Source organism: Aulonocara sp. 'chitande type north' Nkhata Bay, linkage group LG18, assembly GCF_057382095.1.
Source record: "Aulonocara sp. 'chitande type north' Nkhata Bay isolate Kocher_YH1m ecotype deep benthic linkage group LG18, A_spYH_male_GT1.1, whole genome shotgun sequence".
Lineage (NCBI taxonomy): Eukaryota > Metazoa > Chordata > Actinopteri > Cichliformes > Cichlidae > Aulonocara > Aulonocara sp. 'chitande type north' Nkhata Bay.
This window is the reverse complement of record NC_141361.1, coordinates 16,692,901-16,713,079: the sequence shown is the minus strand read 5'-3', so window position 1 is coordinate 16,713,079 and position 20,179 is coordinate 16,692,901. Positions and strand designations below refer to the sequence as shown.

The 20,179-nt window shown below is 41.9% G+C and overlaps 1 protein-coding gene across 1 annotated transcript in view; it reads right to left on the bottom strand.

The window, feature by feature from the left end:
* Positions 1 to 7,601, bottom strand: part of pth1r (parathyroid hormone 1 receptor) — a 43,705-nt gene extending 36,104 nt beyond the window's left edge. Inside the window, exon 1 of the mRNA XM_086271003.1 lies at positions 6,417 to 7,601. Coding sequence (XP_086127129.1) covers positions 6,417 to 6,485 — 69 coding nt within the window. The 5' untranslated portion in view covers positions 6,486 to 7,601. The remainder of the gene's footprint in view (positions 1 to 6,416) is intronic.
* Between the last annotated feature and the right edge of the window lie 12,578 nt (positions 7,602 to 20,179).

The following is a 20,179-nucleotide window of genomic DNA, read 5'->3' as shown; positions in this document are numbered from 1 at the left end:
AGTAGGCAAGGGGTGAAGTGTCTTGCCCATGGACACAACGACCGAGACTGTTCAAGCCGGGGCTCGAACCGGCAACCTTCCGATTACAAGGCGAACGCCCAACTCTTGAGCCACGATCGCCCCAATTACACGATTCTCTCTGTTGTTTGAGTTATAAATGTGTTATTTTTGGTGTTTTCAGTGACTCCACTCAATCAGAGTGCAGTGTCACTGAGCCATCTCCACTCAGCCTCATACTTCCAGTGGTTAGAGCATCATCCATGACTATACCTCCAACACAAGTATAAAAGCCCCTTTTCCCCCCTTTTCATTATATAAAGAAAAGGGGGGAAAAAACCATAAAGACTGTGTTCTTGTGATTTCATCATCTTGAAGCAAAGAAGCATGATGCTGAGTGTGCGCAAAACATTTTAAGGCTGTAAAAAAGCAGTGAAACATTGAATGTAAAGTAAGAATACATGCCCCAAAAACTGAAACCAAAAACTGGCCTCCTGTGGCTCTCATGAGGCTGATGATTCTGATCCTTCCCTCACTCTCTGTTGCTCACCTCACTGTATATTAAATTCAAAATCAATGTATGAAAAATTATTTGGTCACACAGTGACTCGCTCCATACTAACACCAGGTTCCAACAGCAAGAAATCCATTATTTCCCCCACTCTGTTGCTCTATAGCAAAGATCCAATGCCCAAGAGAGGAGTAATGCATTTAAACTCACTGATTAGAACAAACATTTAAGGGCTTTTTCACTAACTAGATTATATTATTTTGCCCTGTGGCCACAGACAAAAGGTAGCAATTTCAGAAGCAAGTATTAATTTGTAAAAGGTATGAAAGTGAAGCAAAAGCAGAGAGGCAGACTGAGAGCACACACAGTGCAGCACCTCGGTTAGGTGTGGGCACACAAGGCACAGTGACTGATGTTTAGAGATTTCATGTAGCACAAATAGTGCCTGGTTAGAAATTGGGTGTAACTCAGAGAGGTGCATTAAATGATCACTAGGAGCTCACTTCAGTGACAACCATTTAAAATGGCTCCTTATCTCGCCTTTAAATGCAGTTATTTTCTGCAAAGCTGCACTTCTAGTGATAAAGAGAACAAGCTAAAGTGGATCCAATATAAAAGATTCTGTGTTTGAGTGGTAGATGGTGGCACATCACAAACTCATGTGAACTCACGTGCTAGATTATTAATTAGTGTTTTGTTTGTTTGTTTGTTTTCCTCAAATGGATTTTAATGGATCCACATAGCTTGCTTGGCAGTCCTCCTTTAGCCTGTCCAGTAGTTTTTGATTCACTCATGATTAGGAGCAATTAGCAAATCCCTCCACTAAGCATAAGCTGCTGAGTTTAAACTAACTGAAAAAGTAAGATGTAAACTGTGTTAAGGCTGAATGACTTCCTACGGTTATTTTTCTGAGTGCTAAGCAGGTTAATTAATAAGCAACTTATCACAAATCCCAGTGAAAACGGATGAACTCAAGCATAACGGTAGTGCTGTAATGGATTGCTTAAAGAAGCCCCTTTGTTGTAAGCAGTAGTCATTTCTTCATTGTGTGTAAGGTTAGATAACAAAGCGTGTATCACATGATTCAGATGTAGACTGAAACTGGGTAACAAAGTTGAGTAAATTTTCATGTTAAAACCTCACTTCACTATTTAATCATTGCTGACACACCTCCTACTTTCTCTCCCCGCCATCTTGGGAAATGTAAAGGTCAGAAAGTCCAGCCGTGCATCAAACACACACACATTTCCATGCCTATCTTTGTGAGGACACTTATTGACATGATGTATTCCTTAGCTACTAATCCAAAGAGTAAAAGAATGCTGTACAGTGGCCCTGAAAGCTCATTGTACTGCAATTTGAACAAAAACCAAAGAAAAAAATATTTTAAAAAAGCAAAAAGATAACATGCAAGCAAATTAAGACAACATCTTCAATATTTCATCACATCACTGCAACATGTTTTGCTCTTCCATTGTGTTTCCTGTAATTGAAGCCTTTTATTTTATAAGTGCTGCCTCTGTGTTGGCAAATTAGTTATGATATGTTCTTGTGCTTTTCAATTTGGATTTGTTTTCTTGAGCTGCAGTGCCTTTAGATGTCAGGGCTACCTCAATAACTAAGTGTTTATATAATCACACCCCTTGCTCTAATCTACACCGCATTCCAGCTCGAACTCTAAATCCAAATCTTAACCCTCAAGTAGCCCTTTGAAAATTTGTCATCAAGAAAAAAAAGCAAGCGAGCCTTTCATCATGAAATATTCAATATATGAAGTATAAGATATATATATATATATATATATATATATAAATATATATGACAGGAAGGTGGTTTTCCCATATAAAAAGGCTTCAGTCTGGCACGCGGTGGACAGTTGTCAGTGAGGTGTCCACTGACATGTGTAAATGGGCCCTGACAGGCTTTGTTGTCCCTCTCTGTCCTAATGGAGGCTAAACAGAAAAGGCATCGAGATCAAAGTCGCATCCAAACTGTTTGAACTCTCTGAGGAAATGAAATAAAATAGTGGCCGGTGAGGCCAGCATTTTCATCACACTCAGTGCACTGATGGTAATATAAGCAGAGAAACACACATGCAGACAAATATTTATACACTCACTGGCCTCTTTGTTAGGTACACCTGTTCAATTGCCCATTAATGCAAATATTCATAAATCACACGGCACCAACTCAGTGCACTTAGACATGTAAACATGGCCAAGGTAACCTGCTGAAATTCAAAGTGAGCGAAAGAATGGGGAAGAAAGTCACTATGAACGTGGTTGTTGATGGCTGACAGGCTGCTCTGAGTATTTCAGAACCTGCTGATCTAGGGGGATTTTCCTGCACAGCCGTCTCTAAAGTTTACAGAGAACGGCCTGAGAAAGAGAAAATATCCAGCGAGTGCTCCCAATAAAAATGCCTTGTTGACACCAGAGGAAAACCTGAGCTGATAGAAAGTAACTGAACCATTCATTACAACCAAGGTTCACAGAAGAGCATCTCTAAATGCGCATGTCAAAACTTGATGCATCTGGGCTAAAGCAGCAGAAGACCACACCGGGTACCACACCCACAGCTAGGAACAGAAAACTAGTGACTACTGTTCACATGGCCTCTCCAATATTGGACAATATTGTCCTGACACAATACCATTAAAGCATTGGTTACACACCACAACCTACCTGAGTAACATTCCTGAACATGTCCATTCCTTTATGACCACAGTGTATCCATCTTCTGATGGCTAATGCACCATATCACAACACTCAGATCTCAAATTGGTTTCTTGAACATGACAGTGAGTTCACTGCAATCACATGCCCTTCACAGTCACCAGATTTCAATCCAGCAGAGCAGAGAGGAAATACAAATCTGCAGCACCTGTGTGATGCTGTCATGTCAATATGGAGCAAATGTTTTCAGCACCTTGTTGAGGCAGCTGTGAAATTAAAAGGCAGTTACAGTACAAGCAAGATGTAACTAATGAAGTGGCCAGTGAGTGTATAGATGTAGACAAGCTGAGTGTGAAGAAATAACTCACACAAACTATGAACAGTTGGTGAAAACACGCAAAAAACATTGTCTCTATATAGTATAATGTCTCTATATAAATTTATCAGCATTCATTATTAATTAACAATACATAGTGAATAAATAGAATTACCACACTGGATCGGCTCTTATCTGAGAAAGTTTGGAGGCTAACTCTGTGCATGAAGCTGCATATGAAGTAGAATTAAAAGCAGCAATCAAACAGTCTGTAGTTTCAGCAGTTTTCTCTTAATGACTAAGTGAAAAGCACATTTCTGGAATAAATTTAGGAGGACGGCTCTTTTCATGCATCTTCAGACACACATATATTCGCGCAAACACAGACAAGTGGGAGAAAATTATCATAAGTCATATTTGAGATCAGTCAAATGGGTGTGCAGAAATGAATTTCAATAATAAAGCCTATTTCACAGATGCAGCAGCAGTTCATTTGAATCAGTAAGGCGATATCTGCTGCCCCTAATTACCAGTGACAGATTGGGATGAGATTATCCGCCACTCTAATCTATGTTATGAATCTCTATTGAGGATGATTCAACAGAGATGGATAAAGCTACTTTGAATGATTATTGGGAAAAGGGGGGGGGGGGGGATTCAGGTATTCATTGTTTGCTTTTTTGGGGGGATCAGTAACTTTAAAGTCTTTTAACTGATGACACAGGGGTACTTTATTATGAAAATGTATTTTCTGTGTGCTCTGCTCTCCTCTTGGATGCATTCGGCTGTCGACCACAACCGTGATCCCTTGATTTCAAATTGATCAACCATGTCTATGAATATCAATTGAGCTGTTCTCTGGTGAGAAAAACACAGACGTCGTTCATCTGTGGGGAATTTAAGAGTTCTGCATCAGTCAGTTCAGTTCGGTATAACTTTGAAAAATATCCTCAGGGAAATTGGCGGTCTCTGGTTTAACACAACATTGATTGAACTACTTAATCTAGAATTTTAGCCACAAAGAAAACTGCTGATTCTCTGCACAAAAAATAGGAAAAAAAAGAAACGAAAGGAAAAAAGTTTTGGCTAAAAATGTCAACAACTGATATTTTCCACACCTTGTGAAACTAGTCAAAACTGCCTTGTGCAATACTAAACATGACAGCCGTCACAGTCAGATTCTGTCCAGAGCTGACATAAACCTTGACAATGTCATGCTGATGCAGTTACAGTTTGAGTTCTTCCAGTTAGGATCCGAACACATGCAAGTCATCACAGAGGGAAAACACAGTCATGAGGTAAAAATTAAACGCTCACCAAGCTTTCCTGAAAGCAGTGCTGCCTCTTAATAAATGTAATAACCGAGTAAGTGAGGCAGGCAGTCACACTGAACAAAGGCTCTATGAGGCAGTGCTTTGTCTGTCAGCTGTCACTACAGCTTGCCTGCTACGGTGTAAAACACAATTGAGATATTCCTTGTCAGTCCCCGTATCAGCCAATTTCGTTCAGATAAAAATAGCAAGTACACATTTTGATATTTGTATTTTTAATACGAGGATTCGCAGAGCCTCTGGGAAAGTTGTAAAACGCTGTATTTTGAAAACAGCATGTCTCAATTTTTAAAATATTCCTTCATATTCTTTCTTCAAACACAGACCCAGATTTTTCCGCTCTTAGTTTAGATTCAGTGAACATCTACATCCCGTTTGGTTACAGTCTGGAAAAAAATAAATACTTTTTTGTGGAGAGGAACACTAAGCAAACACCAAACTTAAAAACGGGTAAACACCATTCACAGACAGAGCCTTTGAACGACTCAGTGTTGAATCAGCTATAAATACACAGCTATGTTATAATTGTTTTCCTCTGCCATCTAAACCAATGAGCCTAGAGGTCCTGCGGTACAGTGATGGACCACATCACTGGGAAAATGCACTGTACCTCAGAACCTGGGCGAACTGCCTGTTGAATGCACAACAGCCTCAGCCAAAACACACAGAACCAACTTCGTGTGCTGCTCTGCCTGCACAGTGTGTTTGTGTGTGTGTGTCCCTGTGTATGCAGACATTCTAAATACAACTGTGGCAACGTTTGAAAGCTCAATACTTGATCACCGTGTTGGGCGAGTTGTTCGGCCGCTGCTGCTGCTGCAGATGTGAATGAAAATTTCTAGCCCCATTTTGACTGCACGAGCTGCATCAGCTCATGCGGGTCAGAGCTTTTCCGAGCTTACAGCATGAAACGTGATGTAGTAAAACACAATGCTCTGCCTTTTAGGGCAGCTAGGTTACTGTGTGCTTACACAAACCCTAATTGTACTGTTAGGGTGGGAAGAAGCACTTAATGGAACAAGAGCGTAATCACTAATCACAGCTGCTTTTTGTTAGCTGCCATCCTGTTAGGGAACTGACAATATGTCTGTCATTAGTCAACCGTCTCTCTTGAAATTTCAGCTTAAATGTGTTGTTTTCTTTTCACTGAATCTGGCAAAACAGCTATGTGGTCCGATAAAGCAGCAATTTCAAGAGTTTGACTTCCAGCGCAGAGACAATTAAAGGTTTTGAGCAGATGCGAGTAAAAAGCTTTTGACAACAGAGGCACTTAGTCTCTCCTGGAGGACGCACTCTCTCCTTAACACTGAACACATTCTTCCTCAATCATGATTTGCAAAAGAAGCAATGGACAAATTTTGCGGAAATCAGAGTGAATTTTGCAGATTTCATCAATATGGGATGCAAAAAAATAATCATCCTAAAGGAGGTACTTGAGTTTTACTTGGCACACAGCACATGCAGATATCTCTCTGACAACCTCTCAGTGATCTGTGCACACTTTACCAACATTAAAGCAGCATCTTGTCTATCAGGCAGGGTAAATGTGCTTATTGCATTTTTATTTTCATTTTGAAATGACTTACCAGGCATAAACCGCTGAGTAGAGAGATGAGTAGAAAGTCCAGATTGCGGAGAAGCAGAGAGGATCCCATCCCTGACCTGAGGCAACTCTACCTCCAAGAGTCCTTGCAGGGCTCAGACAGATGCTGATTGAGCTCGGATGAAATTATTTAATCTACTTAACTCTCTTCAAAGTGGAACGAGTTGTGTTTTTTCACTCCATCTGGCCTCTCGATGCTTATGATGGCTTGTGAAATCATAACTCTGTAATCGCCTCGCTTTGCCCTCGATTTAATTTCCTATAATCTACTATATGCTCCGGCTCAGTCTGCTCTCTTTATTTCTCTGCATCTGTCTTTTTTCCTCTTCTGAAATTACATCCACATGTCAGAACTATTTATGTCGCCCTAGCTCTGCGGTGGGAAGTTCAAATGATTCTTTGTAGGGAAGAAACCGACGCTGTATTTTTAGGTCTTTTAAATTTCCCCCTCAGACTAACTTAAACACTTCAGTATGGAGCTGTGCGCCTTGCGGCTTATTCCAGTATTCTTTTCCAAGCGTTAGATCAGCGTTGTACAAAAATAAGCCCGAAACGTATCATTCCATCACCAGTCGCTGCTGAATTTCACAACTTCAATCCTGTGACTCATGTCACCATCAACAACGCACGGATCTATCGTGCAGGGCGGCAGTGGAGCAGAAGGATCGCAGACAGGGTCTACTTTGTGCATTTAACAGTAAATGGCAGCCAAGTGAAAGAGCGGAGCGTGAAATTTCAAACTTTTAATAGAAGTGTCTGATTTGCGTGTTTCAACTCAATCACTGTACGCGTGTTCGCTACCCCTGGTTACCGGTCTTTTTCTTTCTTCTTCTTTTTTTCTTATAAATTAATAAAAGCACAAAACGGTAGTGTATCAGTTGTCATGTCCACAAACCGTGCCGAATTATAAATCTATCCACCGTGACAGACAGAAACGGCATGTATGGAACTCTGTGGATCTGTTTAAGCTACCGATGGTGATGTGAAAAGCTTCAGAAAGGAGGAAAAACGCCAACTTGGTCTGAATAATTTAGGCTACTTACTATCAAGAGAAACCCAAATTCACCCTGACGGACAGATAATTCGCAAACGCGTGTTTGTTCGCAGAGTAAGCGCAAAACTTGAAGTTCCTCGTGTTGAGAAAGCGTCTCCAGATGTGGCAGGAGGCAGGTCGTGCTCAGTAGTGAGTATGTGGATGGAAAAGGAGGGGGGAGGAGGAGGGGGGGCGGAAAGGAGGCAGGTAGGGTGGAGCGTAAGAGCTTTTCATTGGTGCGCTCTCTTACGTTGGAATAAACCACGGCTCCGAAATGACATATTTTCTCACCCCTCAAACAAACTCCACATTCAACAGATCGCAGGGCCTTTGCCAAACCGCTTTTTTCCCCCTGCACTCTCTCAAAAGTTGCAACTACTAGTAGGATTGGATTACTGAGACATAATGCAGGAGAGCGTGCACAATTTTCTTTTAACGAATCAAGATTTTTGTTTGGAAATGAAATAATAGAGGATTTGTGGACAGTCTCATAGCAGTTTGTCTATACTTTATACTTTATGCTTTTTCGCGAATATGTTTGTGTGACACTGTTATTTTAATCGTGCAGGCAGACATAATTATTACTATTATTGTAATGGTGATAATAATATATACAAAGTCTTTCCTAATCAAATACCTGTTTATAACTGATTATCAGGTTAAGAGACGATTAACCCTTTAGTGTCCAAATATAATACAGGCCGCCTGGTCTTATTTGGTAACTTTGGGTGTAAAAGTCCGAAATCATACATGAGTGAACGCTTTTTCCGCCGTTCTTTCAGATTAACCTCAGCTTTCAGCTTTGCAGTTGTTTTATATTACTGACTTTTAAAATTGTTTAAAGGGGGGGAAACAGTTTTTGTCTTCACGGTTATAATTAAGTGAAAACTGGTATTTAACATGAACAAAATGTTAGACAACTTGAAATATGAACTATAAATGTTTTTTGTACGTTTTTTGAGCCTTGGTCTCTCTGTTTTTCATAATGTCACTTTTATATCCCAAATGTCCAAGCGCTTTATGGACTCTGTGATAGATACTAAAGTAGTTCCTGTCCACCTGGAGACAGAGACCCACATTGACACTGATGACACATGATGACACTGCCATGCCAAACCAGGCATGAATGCATGCAAACATCACATATATGTTTTGACTATCTTCCTTGTTCCTTCCTTCCTTCACATTTCATTCTGTAATGAAATTATGTAAGTGTCCCCATCCCACTGAAAATTTCCACTTTCTGATTTTGAAGTCTTTCAATCCCGCTGTGATGTCCTCATTTGACCAAGGCAAGTGGGAAGATCTCCAGCTGTTTAATTTTTTTAAGTGTCTTTTCTCAAAAGTGATTCTAGAACCACCAGTTCAGCAGGTTATGATGATGGTTTTCGGGGAAAATGGCAAACACCATTGGAGCTGCTTATTCCAGTTCCTATGGTACTCTGACAGCAGAATGTACAGTGCTGTTTTTTACAGTGTGGTCACAGTTGTGATCAAATGGCACAATGACTGAAATGCCCCAGCTGTTAAACCATGCAGAGTCCCAGCTATCATAGAATAGTTGTAGGATTATAAAACCACCTCACAGGCTCCCACAAGCAGAGATATAGTAAAAGGCAATTTCAGTCCTGCTGGGTGTAACCTACAGTGCACCACCTAGAAATACCCAGCTACACCTTTTCAAAGAACAAAAAGGGTACATATTTGGGCCCAGGGAGTAAAAAGGTACACGCTGGCACCATTTCATCTAGATTTTAAAACAGGATTACTTTTAAAAAGATTGTGTGTGTGTGTGTGTGTGTGTGTGTGTGTGTGTGTGTGTGTGTGTGTGTGTGTGTGTGTGTGTGTGTGTGTGTGTGTGTTCAGGGATATGCAAGGTCTTAGGTGAAATATAAATTTTCAAGATAATTTCGCATTAAACACAGGAGCACACAGAAACAGTACATGGAGGTTGGGGTGATGGGGATAAGGTTGTATGTACCGATCATGGTGGCCAGCCTTAGCATGTGATTTATATTATCTTGTTTGTGTTTGAAGTACATGCCGAGTATTATAAAGGGAATGAGCTCTAGGCGCAACATAAGCATGGAGGCAGTGTTTTTGTTTTAACTGGGTCAAGTTTTTCTATAAAGTTGAAGTCAATTTATCTAAATTTTCATGATCTGTTAGCAAGTTGAGCCAGTGAGTTATTGATCATTTTGTTTTGTTTTTCCAATTAAGAAAAATAGCTTTTAATGCAACATTTAAAGGCATTAAGCTACAAGCTTGGAGGTTCTTAGGTACAGTCAAAGAGAAGAAGTCAGATCCAAGTAAAACAGAGGAGGTGAGATGCTGAGGCTAGCTCTGTCGAAGGTTCTAGCTTTAAACTTTTCTGAGGCATTTGTTCTCCAATTTGTTTTGTGCTCTGACAGGGCATTAAGATATAGACACCAGAGGTTCAAGACTGGTTTCCACATGGTACAAACCACAAGTATGCTAGCAAGTACAAATATCAAGGGTATCAAGGGTACAACAACAGCACTTTAGATGGTACTGCCCCAGCTACATGCTACTGCTCCCATTAAGGCAATTTCTTTTCTGAGAATATAGTAAGCACTTTGATACAACTGTTATTCTGATATATATAAATACAATTCTTTTGTATTGATACAATATATCAAGCATCAAGCAGTGACTCACTATAAAAGCCATCAATGCTGATAGACAACCGTGATTGGCTGCTGTTGTGGATGAACATCGTGTGTATTATCCATCAGAGAGAATAATGTTTCAGCAATCAGCTTTAAAGTCATTAACTGCCATATGCTTCCGCCACACAGGGCACAGGCTGGCATCTCATGCTGACATTGTTTTCATGCATCAAATCAAAGTTTAAGTCGCAGCAGCACTCATCACGTGTGCAGTTATACTTGAATGTACGTGTTTATTGTGGGGTTTAAAATGCTCCAAATCTTTGTAGTTTGGCGTTTTTGCTCATGTCTTTTAACCAGCTGATTAACTGTACGTTTTGTTAACAGTGTGAAACTAAGATAGAATAATGACTCAGTGGACAAATTCATAGCCCCAGTTCTCTGTGTACTAGGATGGATAATGGGTATTTAGTAATTTGAGCATAAAAGCTCGCCTTAACTCAAGGTTCACTACATTTGTGGAGCTCTCAAGCCTTTTACAGTTGTCCCTAGAGGATACACACAATACGGTTCTTACATTCGATTTTCATGTGTATCATACCTGCTAAGAAAGTGTTGTTGTTGCTGCTCAGTGATACGTTTTTGAAAAAGTCAGTCAAAGATGGTATTTATATATTGTTCACTTGCAATTAAAATATAGGATATGATAGGACCTATAATTCAAGCTCTTTATTTGCCGACAGATTCAGTGAGGTGCAGTTGATGTCTTTGTTTAAAGCTGATAAGAAGACCAAGCTTTGCTATATTCTTTCTGCCTCTTCACGAAAAAAGCAACAACATATAGCGATTTAGTCTCTTATTTTTTATAAGGACTTGATGTCAGGTTGTTGCTGTGTCACTTTGCTCAGTCAGTCAAAGATAAAAGAAAAAAGCCGCAACATAACGAGAAGTTGTTTTTGCATGAAAAAATCAAAAAAGATCCAGTACCATTTTTATAACCCCTTAACTAAGCAGCAATGCACTATAGGTTATGAAACTGTGTGTCTTTGCACAGCATTGAAAAATAAAGATATATAAATATCTTTCCCATTTTCCACTTCCTTTTTTTAACTTCCTTATTTTCTTTTTGCTCTGTGTATTTATTTCTTAGAGGTCATGGTACTTACTATAACAATGTCCTCAGTATTAACCAGCAGAGCCTTCTTTTCCATCATAAATATAGGTTAATTCCTGCGGTGCAAGATAATACACAATATAAAAGCGGTCATAAACAAGCAATAAGATGTATCAATATATTTGCTCATCTGCCTTGCAGAAGATTGCACCCCACTGTGCCTCTATGGAAAACTCAAGATACAGTAGGCTGCAGAAGATTAACAGACGAGACTGTGTTTAAGACATATGCATAATCTCCACTCAGTTTTCAATTCATCTGTCAGGGTTTGTCTTTCTAAAACAGAGCTTTTCTTTTGAAACAGTCTCTGGGAAAGGTTAACCTTGCCTTCAAGCCAATTACTGTATCTCTGTGCCAGTTCTGCTGGTTATGGTCTTATCCATGGTACTTATTCTTAATTTTTCACCCTGTCCTGCATCTTTTGCCATCAAATTTATCACAGAAACATTCTGTCCATCTGGAATGATTAATATCCATGTCCAGTAATTGTCTGTTAGGTTCAGCGCTCTGCTGTGACAGCACATCTCTATCTATCGATCTATCTATCTATCTATCTATCTATGAGCGCAGCAAGCTTCCATCATGGTTGGAGCCCAACTCTGTAGGAGACCAACTTGTATATTCTTGTTCTCTCACATTTACAAAAGGAATCAGATATCAAAGTAGATGAAAGTGAAAAAAGCTATTAAGAAATCTATTATGGTAAATGGCCTGTATTTGTATAGCGCTTTTCTAGTCCCTAAGGACCCCAAAGCGCTTTACACAACCTGTCATCCACCCATTCACACACAGAGTCACACACTGGTGATGGCAAGCTACAATGTAGCCACAGCCACCCTGGGGCGCACTGACAGAGGCGAGGCTGCCGGACACTGGCGCCACCGGGCCCTCTGACCACCACCAGTAGGCAACGGGTGAAGTGTCTTGCCCAAGGACACAACGACCAAGACTGTCCAAGCCGGGGCTCGAACCGGCAACCTTCCGATTACAAGGCGAACTCCCAACTCTTGAGCCACGATCGCCCACGATCTGTTACACTTGGAGGAAATTAGCTGTTCCCCTTATCAGCTCTCATTATCATCCACTCATGTTAACTTTCTCTACTTAGAAAAAAAAATAAAGATAGTTTTGGCTTCTCCACTTGTCACAAGGGGTCGCCACAGCAGGTACCACTGCATGTTTGATTTGGCACAGATTTACCCGAGATGCCCTTCCTGACACAATCTCAAAGGGGACTCTACTTACAAAAAAATAATACGTTAAAAAAAACACGCCAGTGTAACATATGGCATGTATTTTGTATTACGTATTCACCACTGAAATGATACTATAAGCTATATGCTGCACCCTATGCAACAATCCAGGAATGGGGACACTGAAATTGTATATCTGTGTGACGCATGTCAAAAGCCATGAAAAAAGCCAAAAATTCAAAGCACATGTATGTCTGGACACACGATACTCCTCATTCTTGTATGGTTTCATATAGTGTGCTGGACTTCTTTTTATACATCCAGTTATATCTTTTCCATATAAACATCGTTTTGTTTTGGTTTGCTTTGCCCTGACTTTCACGTACACGCGTGACCCTAACAAAGGAAATTGCAAAAGAAAGCTTTAAATGTACACATATAATTTATTCCCCATGTTTAGAAACATTTTGGAAAATTCTGACACAATTACCAAGTGCTCCTCAGAAATCACCAGGGATTGTAATTGGAATAAAATCTTGGCTTCCTTTTTAATCATTTCTATTTACTTTAATCATGATTCCAAGGCAGCAAATGTCATATACAATATAGTCAATACCCAGTTTTTGTCACAAAACAATTGGTGAAGCCCCCCAGGGCCAGACAAAGTTTTTTCAAGTTGGATTAGGGTCAGCTCATCTTTCCTCCTGCTGTCTTGACAGCTCACACACTCAGGTCTCCCAGAGGTATAATCCAGAAATAGAATAAAGGAACAAATCTGGTCAAAGAAACTTCATACCTGACACTGTGAACATAGGACACACGTACACACTGTGGAAGTGGAGGAGTTGATGATTACGAACATCAATCTTCCACTTTCATGTCTATCATATTGAAACTACTTTGATGAAAAACATGGCCCGTGAAGATAAGGCGGCATGAGCTAACCAATGACCTTTACTGACCCACAAATATATATATATATATATATATATATATATATATATATATATATACCCACCCACCCACGTGGGTTCTCTCCGGGTACTCCGGCTTCCTCCCACCGTCCAAAGACATGCAGCTTGTGGGGATAGGTTAATTGAATAATCCAAATTGTCACTAGGTGTGAATGTGTGAATGAAAGTGAGTGTGAATGGTTGTCTGTCCCTGTGTGTTGGCCCTGCGACAGACTGGCGACCTGTCCAGGGTGTACCCCGCCTCTCGCCCTATGACAGCTGGGATAGGCTCCAGCGCCCCCCGCGACCCTGAAAAGGACAAGCGGAAGCGAATGGATGGATGGATGGATGGATACATATATATATATATATATATATATATATATATATATATATATATATATATATATATATATATATATATATATATATAATAACATTTCAAACACAACAAGCAATTCAGTACAAAATGCGCTATAATTTCAGAGTTGAGATTGTCCACCACTGTCAACAAATTCCAAGATAACCAAAGTGTTGAGCAATAAGACAAAACCAAAAAGGGACTCAAAAACAAAAGTAGGGTTGTGTAATTGTTAAAGTACGAGAAAAGAAAAACAGTTGGCACATAAATCTAACAGTTAATGTCAGAGGGGCCAGCGCAGTAGCTGCTTAGGATATCTGATAGCTCGATGTATTTTTCTCAGCAAATTAATCTGTTGTTACAGACATACTATCTGGATAAACTGAATGTAATCAGCAATGAGGTCACCATTTCTTTCCCAAAACAGAACAGCAGAAACTGGCTCGAACCAGCGTGCGATGCTTTAGATGGCGTTTACTTTGAAAACTTTGTGAGAGAGTTCTACGAAGCTTTGTCCCTCTGATTGGTTTGGGTTTACAGGGTTAGGTTAAAGCATGAGTCATGAGGAATGATAATTGGTTGTTTTAGGCATGAGAAGTGAATCAGAGACACAGGAGGGTGAGCGCCATCAAGTATGTAACTTTCCCCTTGTTAAAGTGAAGGAATAATTGTGTATTTCCTCATTTTTTCTTTTATTTTTGGTTTACACACACACACACACACACACACACGTCACCCATCTTCTATATTTCTGTATAGACACTGTTGCTTCTGCTAAAGTGGGTCGCTCTAAACAACAAAGTGATGATAATACTCTTAGACTTGGTCCTGTTGTGGCATGCTACTTGGTCATCATTTCCATCATTATCGTTTAAACAACTTCTTTAAAAAATAGGTTAAAAAAGTTCAAAAGTAAATCATATATGATTTTTTGTTATACCAGGCCACACCTGCAGAGTCCTAACATGATCACGCTTGGCCTCAAACTTTAAGGAACGGGAAAACTTTAATTATTTACAAAAAATATAAGATCAGCAGAATTAAATTTTTACAGCTCGGTGCCATAAATAATAACATGAGGGGAAAAGGGAAAACATATTTACAGTGGAAACTATGGCCTCCACTGCTGTGAGTAGATATGGTTGTGGTAAACAGGAATCATATGAGCAGAGCAGAGTAAACACTTAACTGGTCAAGAGCAACATGGGGTTTAAAGTTAAGCGAAAACTGTCTTTAATAAGAGAACTGTTTGCACGTTGCAGAGCTGAAAATGCAATTTTAAATAAACAACGCTTGTCAGAGTTACTTGGTGTGACACTTTTGCCTCTCAGCAAGGGCACTCTAGTGGTCACTGTGACCACTTGGCTGCTGAGCTCGGTCAAACTCAGAGAATGAATGTCCTCGGGAGGATCAATACATGTGAAGTACCTCGATAAATCTTTCTTCATTCCCACCGACTCACAGAAATATAAGAGGTCTATAGTGGGGACAAGGTACAAGCAGATAATTACACAGAGAGCAGAAAGAATGGGGCCTTAATCAAATAAATTAGATGTGACATCAAACTAATGTGAGGATAATTTTAAACAAGGCTGTCTTCGAAAAGTCGGAATAATTCAGCAGTGCTGCTCTGCACGATTAAGTGTCCAAACTTCCAGATTGACCCATTATTTTCTCTATGTTAGTTCATATTAACTGAGGTAAAACATTTTGTATTCTAATGGGGAAAAAGGTGATATGAGGGAAACACATGATGATGAATCATTTGCGGATTCAAAGATTTGCTTTTACAGTTTGTTTTTTTTTATTCAATTGCTTTGGCACATTTTTCAAAAGATTTTTGAAGTTTATTTTCTCAGTTCTCTTCTCTGCATTTCCCAAAACTGCTCATACATGCAGGCAAATTCAAGTTTTTCTGTGCAAATGAATAAGTGTTTAAAGCCAGGCAGAAAAATGCATAGACATTTAGTTTGTTTGTTCTCTTCATGTTTCCTTACAGTCTTGTCCTTCGTGTTTTCAGTAACAACAAATGCATTTTGAATAAAACTGTTATTCCTTCCTGAGAATACCTGCTACATTTGTGGTCTGAAGTTTAAATGTAGACTCATCATGGACATAAATGTCACAGTAATTTGGGGGTTTTGATGATTTCTTTGAGCTGTTCTTTGTGCTCAAATATACCCAAAGAGCCCAACTAAAATTTGGTTAAATGTGCCTTAGAAAGTTGCACCCCAATCAGATGCTTTTGGTAGACATCAACAAGCTTCTGGCATAATTCTGGCTGGATATTTGACCACTGTTCTTGGCAGAATTGACATAGGTCATTTAAATTGGTTGTTTTCCTAGTGCAGATCCAGCTTTTAAAGAATTTTTAATAAGGTTGAGGTCAGGGCCTTTCAGAAGCTTAATGTTAGCCTGCTTTATCCATTTCAAAATCAGTTTTGATGTGTGTTTGGGATTATTGTCTTGACAGAAAATCCAAAATAAATTCAAACCTGTGGATCCAATTCTTTTTTCTTTTTTTTAAGTGATTAAAGATGCATGCTGTATAATTGTTCCACCCTGTAAAACAAAAAGCTCATCAAAACCATTAAAAGTACAAAGCTACCATGACATTCATGACCATGATTAGTGTATGTAAACCTCTGACTCCACAACTGTATATGAGAGTGTGCACGTTTATGGTTTTACATTCGACATGCAAACAAAATGTTTTCTGTGATTTGCATGTTTTATGAGTCATTTTTCCTCTAAATGGCTGCACATTACAGTTATAGTTACAGAAAAACTGAAAAAACAGAGACAAAACACATCAGCTATCAGTGCCAAAAAACACATACTGTGGAAACAAAACACGAGTCTGCTACGTGCAATAGAATGCTACAATAAAAACCTTTCATCTAATTAGAAATCCCAGTCTTCAATTAATTCAATACAAAATATTACATAGAGTACACTATACAGGTCATCGGATGTTCAAGATGGGCTTTACGTCTACCAACAACTGCTCACACTGCCAAACCAATTCACCGGACAATTATATCCACGCTCTTTGGTTCTGTCCACCAGTTCAGAAGTTTTGGCGCGAGATATGTGAAGACTTATCGAAGTGTCTGAAATGTAACATTCCAACTTCCCCCTTAGTGTGTTTGTTGGGCAGCTTAGATAATGTCACTTCAGAAAAGAATATAGCCCATATGATCTTCACTGCCCTATGCATAGCCAAGAAAACAGTCCTCATGAACTGGAAAAATAAAAATAATCTTAATTCTAACCAATATAGAAATTATCTATTAGATTACATTAGTCTTGACACAGCCTCTGCCACCACATTAGATCAATTGCTCTGGGCTCCTTTGATCAGCTCCATCACCTAGTGGGGGTGGGGGGTCATAGTTTGGTCCCGCCTTCACTGTTGTGATTGGTGTGGGGGTAGGGACAGGCTTAGGGCGTCGGGGGGTTCCCCGGAGGCATCTTCCTTGGGGGGCTCAACCCGGGGTAGCGGTCATGTCCGGTTAGGGGCTCTGTTGGCTCTCCGGTGACTGTTTCCTCGCGGCTGCGTGCAGCGGGGCTAGGGGAGGGTCTGTGCTGACGGACGTGGGTTACTGACCTGGTAGCCTGGCTGGCCCTGGGTGGGTCCGGGATGGGCGTGAGGTTCTGGGGGCGCTCCGTCTCTGGGCTGGGACCCGGACCGGGCCTCGGGGGCTTGGGTCCTGGTTGGTGTGTTGCCGGGGTTGTGGGCGGGTGGGTGCATGGGGGCCCAGCCCTGGAGCAGGGTGCCGCCGGTGCGTCGAGCCACCTGGGGGGCTCTTCAACTGGTGGGGGAGATTGTCACATCTTGCAGGAGCTTTCCTCTCCTCAGGAGCTCCCTCTGCAGGAGGGGGAGATACAGGAGAGGTGGAGGAAGATCTCAGCCTGGGTGTTTATTGTCTTATGTAGTCTGGAAGATGAGTGGATGGTGGGGTGGGTGCAGTTTTCTCTGTGGTGGGGTTGGGTGGACTGTCCCGGGCTCTGTGGGGCCGGGCGGCGCTGCTGCACTGGGCCCGGTCTGGATGGGCCTGGGCCCCCTTTCCCTGGCGGGTCGCGGAGTATGGGGGTGCCTACTGGGGTCAGCGGGGGAGCTGGCCCCAGGGAGGGGTCACTTGCCCCTCCCTTCCTTCCCTCCCCATCTCCAGCTGCCTCCCTCTTCCCGCTCCACCACAACCACCCACACATGCAGGACCTTGGAGTAGGGGTATGTCACCAGGGTGCAGAGGAGGCTACCCCCCCCCCCCTCTGTCCCCTTCTGGCTGCCTCTGCTTCAATTTTATCCCACAACTTAGACATTCACATTACTCACACTCTCATTACACATACATATAGGATCTTGGGGGTGGGCACGATACACGGAGTCCAAAGTACCATCAGGGTGTACACCCCACCCCTGGCATCGTTGCCCACCTCTCAATTTTAAATACACGTAGACATTGAGGGCCAGCAGGAGGGACCATGCGCTTACCTGCTGCTCTCTGGCAGGTAGCTCCATGCCCTCCTGGGTTTTAAATGCACCTTAGAACACACATGCATCAACATTACAATGAGCGGGTGGAGGGAGGTTTGGAGTCTTCTCTCACCCCCATTCTCTGCGACCTGCTGGAGCGGGGGGGCTAGGAGGAGGAGTTGGCCGTCCGACTGCGGTCTGGAGTGTGGAGCCTTCCTGCTGCTGCGGAGTCGGGGCGGTCTGCCTCCCCCCACCGCAGGGAAAAGGGAAACACCACCTGGGTCTGGGTGCAGTTCCCCCCTCCAGGGGCGAGGGCACCTAGACCCGGTTTGTAGAGTACGCTTGGGGAGTGTGATCGTGTGTACAACGTCTCTTTATGTCTGTCTCCACGTTGGTTGAGTGTGGAGTAAGTGCATATGAGAGCATGAGGGTGGGAATGGATGTTTGTATCTGTGTGTGCCTGTATGTCTGTGTCTATATGTCAGGTTGGGTGTCAGGCGCCACCTCTCTGGGGACATCTCAGGCCCTCCAAGGTTTGGAGGCCTATCTCCCCCTACCACCACTTCCCCTGCCAGTGGCGGACCCCCTCAGACATCGGTGCGTTGGTGGTTTTTTGTGTCCGGGGATGGGCGTCCAGGTACACACCGGCTCACTCCTTGGCGGCCGCTTATCGGGGCCTGGAGCCTGGGGCTCGCTCGGGCCACTTCGGAGGTGGGGTGCCCCCGGCCTCTCGGCCTGGGGCTCGGTCACTCAGGCGCAGCTGGCTGCCGGCGGAGCTCACGGGCGCGTCACTGCAACTCCCCCTGGCTTCTGCTCCGCGGCTGCTGAGTGAGCCCTCATCTGGGACTCTCCTCAGCTCTTTCTGGGACAGTGGCGCAGCTGCCCCTCTGTTGGTCTTCCTTGGTCTCTTGTGTTCTGGGGGCCTCTGGATGTCTGGAGTTTTGATCTCCTCCACACCTGCTTCACGCCCTGGAGGACGGGGCTGTGGCCCCCCCACACCCTCTAGCAGATTATTACATGAAGGAACCTTTTAAAAAAACAAAAAACAAGCGCGTCCATGCTCACAGGTGTACACACGGGTGATCACACCCACAAACTACACCCTTTTTGGCTCCTACCTCAAAGCACACTGTGTTCTGTTGATCTTATGTGCTGCACAATAATGTTTAATATTTAGTATTTCCTGTCATATTCCCATATATCATTGTGATGTTGTTTATTCTATTACTCTTGTTCTCTTCTGCTTGCTTTCTTTTTTCTTTCTCAGCAGGTGATCCAGGTGATTGATATATGCATTTTTTTTCTCTGCCCGTTCTGTTGGTTTTTGTCTTTTGCCCTTCTCCCCCGTCCCTCTTCTCAGCTGTTTCTCTTTCCCTCTTTCTTTCTCCCCTTCTTTCCCCCAGTCAAGTCTGTCCCGTATTCAGTAAGTGAAAATAAAATAAACAATAAAAGGTGAATCAAATGGACCATTACGGCAAGGCTGGGATGGTCAGTTTGGTAAAGTAAATCCGTTGGGCATCTTTCTTTGCCTTTAGACAACAATTCTGAGGGCAAAAGAGCCAAACGGGACAGGCAAAAAAGAAAAAAAAAAAAAAAAAAAAGAATGCTACAATAACAAAGCTGTGCTGTGAAATCACTGGATCCTTTTGCCCGCAGGCTCTATTAAACCTCACACCTAATGCTCTCCCTTACAAGGTAACAGGGGATTTGTTGCATCCAACCTCTGCACTTCTTCTGCATCCCTCTGTATTCTGCTGACTTCCCGTTGGTACACTGCCATATCTTTGCTCCTCTTTCTTTTTCACCAGCTAATAAATGTTTGTCTGAGCAGACTCTTTCATATTCTATACATATATATGCACAAAAAAATTATTTCTATTCATAATTTACACCTGTGAGTTTGGCAGATTGTGACAGTTAAC